This window comes from Pongo abelii, chromosome 5, assembly GCF_028885655.2.
Source record: "Pongo abelii isolate AG06213 chromosome 5, NHGRI_mPonAbe1-v2.0_pri, whole genome shotgun sequence".
Classification (NCBI taxonomy): Eukaryota; Metazoa; Chordata; class Mammalia; order Primates; family Hominidae; genus Pongo; species Pongo abelii.
The window spans coordinates 153077418-153084193 of NC_071990.2; the positions used below are offsets into that span (position 1 = coordinate 153077418).

The window sequence follows — 6776 nt, forward strand, 5'->3', positions numbered from 1 at the left end:
AAATCCCAGGAGGAGTTCCTCTTTTAATTACTGGGCTCTTCAAAACAAAATGTTCAACTAGATTATTCATTTCAGGTACTTCATAACATTTCTCTGTTCATGTCAACTATTTGCTCTAATATGTGAAAGTATTTATTATCTCATTTGAAACTATGTTGAATGTTGAAAATCTACTTCAAATTCTTTCCTGGAAGGAAGTAGAAAAAAAAAAACCTAAAGAAAAATAAGATATGGTATTTAGGAAAATTGCTTCCAAGTCTAAGGATGGCCCAAAGAAATAGCTTAGGGACATCTCTGACCGTATCAGCTTCTTCCTAAGAAACCTGACGCACTGTGCTGCTAGATGTTACAAATGAACAAAGTGAGTTGAGCTTTCTCTTTTTTGGATCTGCCATGAATTCAGGTTTTTACACTTAATGTCATCTTGGACACTTAAATACTGAATTTCCCAGGTTACCCCAAAGCTCTAGCGAAAGGAAAGGGGGAACAGTAGCTGCATAACACTTCATCCTTCACATCCTGAGTTCAGAGAAACCACACAAGAATTGAAAGCATTCCAGAATCCAACACAAAAACCATTCATTCATTCCTAGATTCAGAATCAGAGGATGAGTAAAGGTATGTATGTATACCTTTCCAAGGGGTGTCAGCTGCACAGTAATAAAAACACAGCCAAAATTAAACAGGCTCAGGGGCTACTTTTCAGAATCAAGACTTGAAGACAGACATTCTAACCTGTTTTCTGATAGATTCAGAAGTCTTCATCAAGTTTAAAATATCTTTAAAGTTGATGACTATCGGCATTAAAGATCCTCTTGCCTCTTTTCAATCCTTTCCAATTTAATAAACATTTAAGTACAAGGTACAGTTCTAGGTATTACGCAAGATACAAAGGTTACCAAGGGCTTGATCTTGACCCTTAAGTTGTTATTGAAGGAGAAATGCAAATTGTAGCAGAAAAATTCCCAGAAACCCCTTAAGGATGAATAAAAAATACCCCCTTAAACCTTAAGAGGATAAAAAAGCAGGGCTCTCCTCCCCTGCTGCTTTTGGAGTCCACCCTACCGTTGTCATTTCACCGCCCCATGCAACTGCCACAGCCTAATAAAGGCTTATCTGTCTGCAGAGTTACAATTTTTTTTAATTTGATGAAGAATTTCTAGTTTAATTTTTTTTTTTTTTTTTACAGCCCCATTCTTAGACTGGACTGAATACTGGTCCTCTTTTTCAGTTTCCTTAGACCAATAACCAAATCTTTTATAAACTCTATTTTCATGTGTTATTGCCTGTATTTTGTTTTTATATGTATCATTAATTGTTAAAAATTAAGATTTTGAATCCCTTTGGATATTTATTAGGCTTCAAAGACCTTGATGAAGAAGTCTGAGTGACTGCTAGTTCTCTTACGTTGGCAGTAAGGCTGGGGTGCAACGCACACTGGTTTAGCGTGAGCAATGATCACTAAGCACAAGAGCCACGGCCACCCCTACTTTACCTCGTTCACAGATACAACTGGAAGGTTGGTCCTGGATGGCTGTCTGGTCCTGGATGCTTTTAGTGGTCTCTTCATCTGTGGGAAGTCTTGTTTTGGAACAAGTGTTTCCGTTGATACAGATGAGAAATGCCTCTTTAATATTTTTATAAACCATTTAGAATCCAATAGATTTGGTTTGTGGGTCACTCTCCTGTGAGTACCAAAGGATTTCATGGTTGGAAGGTGTGCCTTTTCATCTTGATAATGAGCAGCATTTAATGGAGACAGCATGCTTGTATCTGACTTTTTTTGGTTCATTTCCAGGATCTGAGACTTATTCAAACCACCAGCTGTTTTATCAGGAAGGAACAAATCCAAGTTTTGACGTATTGCCAGTGTGCTGCATGTTGTATTTTCAAATTCCTTAAGTGGTTTTAACATTAGATGACCGATTCTTCGGCACTGATGTGCTTTTGATAATACACGATGAGATCCAGCCACGGCTCTGAGGAGTGTGGCTGGCATTACCACATCCCAAGCTAAAAGAAAAGGAATTCAAAGTTCAAGTTTTTAAATTAATGTTTAAAACATATATAATATTTCCCTAGGTAGCAGGCATATTTCTGTAAGAAAAATTTGTAAAACAGATACATTCTAAGTTAATTCTAGTAAAAGAACAAGGTTAAAAAAAATAAGTACAGTGTTTCTGCCACTTTGCCTTTACCAACATTTGGCCTTCATCCTGGAAGATTACAAGATTATAAAGCTACTGACATAACAAGAACCTTAAAAAAATAGTGATGGGACCACTTCATTTACTTCATTAGCATATCAAGTATATAAAAATCTGTGCTGGCCAGGCACTGTAGCTCACACTTGTAATCCCAGCACACTGGGAGGCTGAGGCAGGTGGATCGCTTGAACCCAAGAGTTCCAGACCAGCTGAGGCAACATGGTGAAACCTCATCTCTACAAAAATGACAAAAATTTAAAAATTAGCTGGGTGTGATGGCAGCTCACGCCTGTAGTCCCAGCTACTCACAGGCTGAGGTGGGAGGATCACTTGAGCCCAGAAGACTGAGGCTGTAGTGAGTCATGATTGTACTACTGCATTCCAGCCCTTTTTCTGTCTCAGGAAAAAAAAAAAAAAAAAAATCAGGAAAGGCTCCCAGAAAGATCTAAGCTGATTCTAGAAGGCGAAGGTGCTTTTCAGCTTGGGGCTGGGCATGGGAGTGCGAGGCATGTCAGATACACACATGAACATTCCAGACAAGGGAAACAGAATTTCCCCCTTATTCACAGTATGAAATGTGTTATTCTAAAGTTAGCCTATAGTAGGCCACACATGGTGGCTCACGCCTGTAATCCCAGCACTCTGGGAGGCTAAAGGCGGGGGGGATCACTTGAGGCCAGGAGTTCAAAACCAGCCTGGCCAACATGGCGAAACCCCATCTCTACTAAAAATACAAAAAAAAAAATTAGCCAGGCATGGTGGTGCATGCCTTTAATCCCAGCTACTCAGGTGGCTGAGATATAGAATCGCTCAAACCAGGGAGGCAGAGGTTGCAGTGAGCCAGGATCACCCCATTGCACTCCAGCCTGGGCGACAGAATGAGACTCTGTCTCAAAAAAAAAAAAGTTAGACCGTAGTAATCAATAATTCTTTTTAAAAAATAACATGTTAGGTGCTAGAGATATATGAATCAATGATCTCAGAATTCAAAGTCTAGCAGAGGAAAATGAATGAGATGCACAAATTGCTCTAGTCCAGAGAAAGGAGCATGTGAAGAGTGTGGCATTGTCACAGAGGTGACATTTGAACTGAGTCTTGAAAGCGCAGAAGGATCAGCAAGTCAGACACCCCAGGCATGGAGTCCTATTCATCTCCCCATCTCAGGGGAGGCAGGAGTAAGCTGCAAGAGGTAAGGACCAAAAAAGAGCTGATGGCCAGATCACCAAAGGATATATAAAGTCATCCTAAAAAGTTTCTACAGGTGGGGAGAAAGCTGAGCTTTTAACTCAGAGTCCCACAGTCAAATGCATGTTTATGAAACAAATTTTTGGTGATCATGTGCAGGAGGAAACGAGAGAGACTGTGACATCACTCTGAGCGCTTTCTACACGCGAAGTGCTCGGCTTCACCTCATAATGATCCCATTTCACTGATTGGGAAACTGAGGTTTAAAGAGGCCAAGTGCTCACCGTTGAGAAGCTGCAGAGATGTAATTAAAATAAAACCCAGGCTTTCCCAATTCCAAAGTCAACACTCTTACCCACTACCTTGTATTTATTTATTACCTCTCTCCAGGATAAGGACAAAGATGATTCACAGTGATATTTACGAGGTAGGACCTGCTGCTTCCAAAATCCCTTCAAAAGCTGGCATTCTGTGCTTCATTCTAGTCCAATTGGCTACTGTAGCTCACCTTTAATAAGTACTATTCCATGCCAGTTGAACCACATAATTTTGAAGAAACTAACTACAAAATATTTTAGAAATTTGTCTACAGTCCTGGATGCCTTTTATTCTCTTTGGGTAAATTCTTTTTTTTATTTTTTGAGATGGGAGTCTCGCTCTGTCACTCAGGCTAGAGTGCAGTGGTGCCATCTCAGCTTACTGCAACCTCCGCCTCCCTGGTTCAAGCGATTCTCCTGCCTCAGCCTCCCGAGTAGCTGGGATTACACGTGTCTGCCACCATGCCTAGTTAATTTTTTGTATTTTTAGTAGAGACGGGGTTTCATCATGTTGGCCAGCCTGGTCTTGAAATGCTGACCTCAGGTGATCCACCTGCCTTGGCCTCCTAAAGTGTTGGGATTACAGGCGTGAGCCACCGGACCCAGCCCATTTTATCACTGCACCTTCTAGAAAGCCTAAGATTACATTTGTGCCTTACATTGTTTTTCTATCAGACAGGGCTCTATTGTCATTATCAATAGATCGGACCTCCTCATCTCAATTTCATCCGTTCTACTCTGTAAGCACCACCTCCTATCTTTGCATCTCACTCCTTCTATTACCCAATTCCAACAATTCTTCAACCCCAACAGGACCCACAAGTCAATGATCCAACCACCTTTTCCCTGTCTCTCACTCCCCATGACTTCACTTCCTCCATATCCAGTTTACACTCCAGGGTCTGCCACTCTAATCTCTCCCTTATACCCCTAGAATCCCTTGCATCCCTTTCTTCCCAGTCTTTCCCATTCATGAGCAGTAATAAATATCTTTATAACTGCTAAGCCAAAAACATGGAGTCCAGCTTGACTCTTTATTCTCCACATCCAACTTGTCAGTAAATCCCAAGGGCCTTCTAGGGACCACTGCTCATCATCAGTAATAATACTACCTGATCCAAACTGCCATCCTTCCCATGGATTATTATAATAGCTTCTTAACCAGTTTTCCTGATTCTGTTTTGGGCCTCCTGCAGTTTCTTCTCAACACAGCAACCAAAGTGATCCTTTGAAGTCGAATCTCAACGTGAAATCTGGCTGTGGCTTCACGGTTCACTTAATGAAAACCAAAGCCCTCCAACCAGGCATGGCAGCTCACGCCTGTAATCTCAGCACTTTGGGAGGGATCACTTGAGGTCAGGAGTTCCAGACCAGCCTGGCCAACACGGCGAAACCCCGTGTCTACTAAAAATACAAAAATTAGCCGGGCATGGTGGCATGGGCCTATAATTCCAGCTACTTGGGAGGCTGAGGCATGAGAATGACTTGAACCTGGGAGGCGGAGATTGCGCCACTGCACTCCAGAATGAGCAACAAAGGGAGACTCTGTCTCAAAAGAAAAAAAAAAAAAAGGGCCTGGCGCGGTGGCTCACGCCTGTAACCCCAGTACTTCGGGAGGCCAAGGCGGGTGATTCACAAGGTCAGGCGTTCGAGACCAGCCTGGCCAACATGGTGAAACCTCGTCTCTATTAAAAATATAAAAAAATTAGCTGGGCGTGGTGGTGGGCGCCTGTAATCCCAGTTACTTGGGAGGCTGAGGCAGAAGAATCGCCTGAACCCGGGAGGCAGAGGTTGCAGTGAGCCGAGATCGCGCGCCACTGCACTAAAGTCTGGGCGACAGTGCGAGATTCCGTCACACACACACACACACACACACACACAAAGCCAAAGCCCTCAAAATGGCCTGCATGGCACTACATTCTCTGTCCTTTATCACCATTCTGACAGCACTCTCCTTTGCTTATTTTGCTCCTCATTGTGGTCTCTGGATCTTTGCACTTGATGTTCCTTACTCGCTTCTCCCAGGGATCTGAAAGGCTCACACCCTCACCTCCTTCAGATGTTTGCTAAAATGTCTTCTAGCCAGTGAAGCCTTCCCCAACCACTACATTAAAAACACACAACCAGCATCCATTCTCCATCTTCCTCCACTTTGCATTTCTCCATTGTTTAACATCACTTGCACACCTTTAATTTTTAGTTTATTAATTCGTACTGCAAACGAACTCAGTTCTTACCATGTGCCAGGTATTGTCCTCGTTGCTGACAATACAGCTGAAAATAAAAGACAAAAATCCTATCTTTTGAACCTTGCATTGGGAGTGACAAACAAAAACGAGGTAAATCAGTACAATACGTGAGACACAACGCTAAAGGATAAAAATAAGAGGAAAAGGAAGATTTTTGTGTCTTCCCTCCAGAATGGAAGCTCCCTGAGGATACAGATTTGTGTGTTTTTTCCTACTATATCTCCTGACAATAGCGCCCAGCACATAGTAGGCATTCGATCGAATTTTTAAAATGAAATACAAGGCAGTTACTCAGTTTCCGGGCACATTTCAACTTTTAGAGAACAATAACACCAATTAAGAAAATCGATTACAGCTAGGCTACGATTCAAGAGATAAGTGGCGCTCATCTTTGGGAGTATGCCGTTCAATTCCTCAAACTCAAAACTATTTTATCGATTTCTACAGTTACCGCGGTGCACTGGCTCAAAAAAAGGGTTCATTAATTGACTGGGTGCTTTTTACTCCCAGCTAAGCCGACCAAAGATCACGGTAAGAGGCAAAGGGTCACAGCCGCACTGCCGTAACCCGTGACTGTACACGTTCCGGGCGGCCAGGAGCCAGGGCGCAGACCTCCGAACCGGACCACCCGAGCTGCTAGGGAAAGGCAGTACACTAACCTCGCCGCCGGAAGAGAAGAAGGAAGCGCCAGGGACGCACGCTTCCTCGACAGGACTGCAGGGAAAGAGCCGTACCACTAGCCTCTCACTACTGCAACCAACCCATCTCCTGGAAGCGCGCTCCCTCCCACCCCTGCTACTGCGCAGCCGCACTGAACT

General features: G+C 43.0%; 1 protein-coding gene across 4 annotated transcripts in view; it reads right to left on the bottom strand.

Moving 5' to 3' along the window:
- Positions 1-6775, bottom strand: part of RMND1 (required for meiotic nuclear division 1 homolog) — a 48856-nt gene extending 42081 nt beyond the window's left edge. The window contains exons 1-3 of one of the 4 annotated variants that reach the window (XM_024247818.3): positions 6618-6774; positions 5947-5983; positions 1496-2013 (exon numbers count right to left, since the gene is read on the bottom strand). In XM_024247818.3, coding sequence (XP_024103586.2) covers positions 1496-1999 — 504 coding nt within the window. In that variant the 5' untranslated portion in view covers positions 2000-2013; positions 5947-5983; positions 6618-6774. 4 annotated transcript variants of the gene reach the window in all.
- Position 6776: the final 1 nt, after the last annotated feature.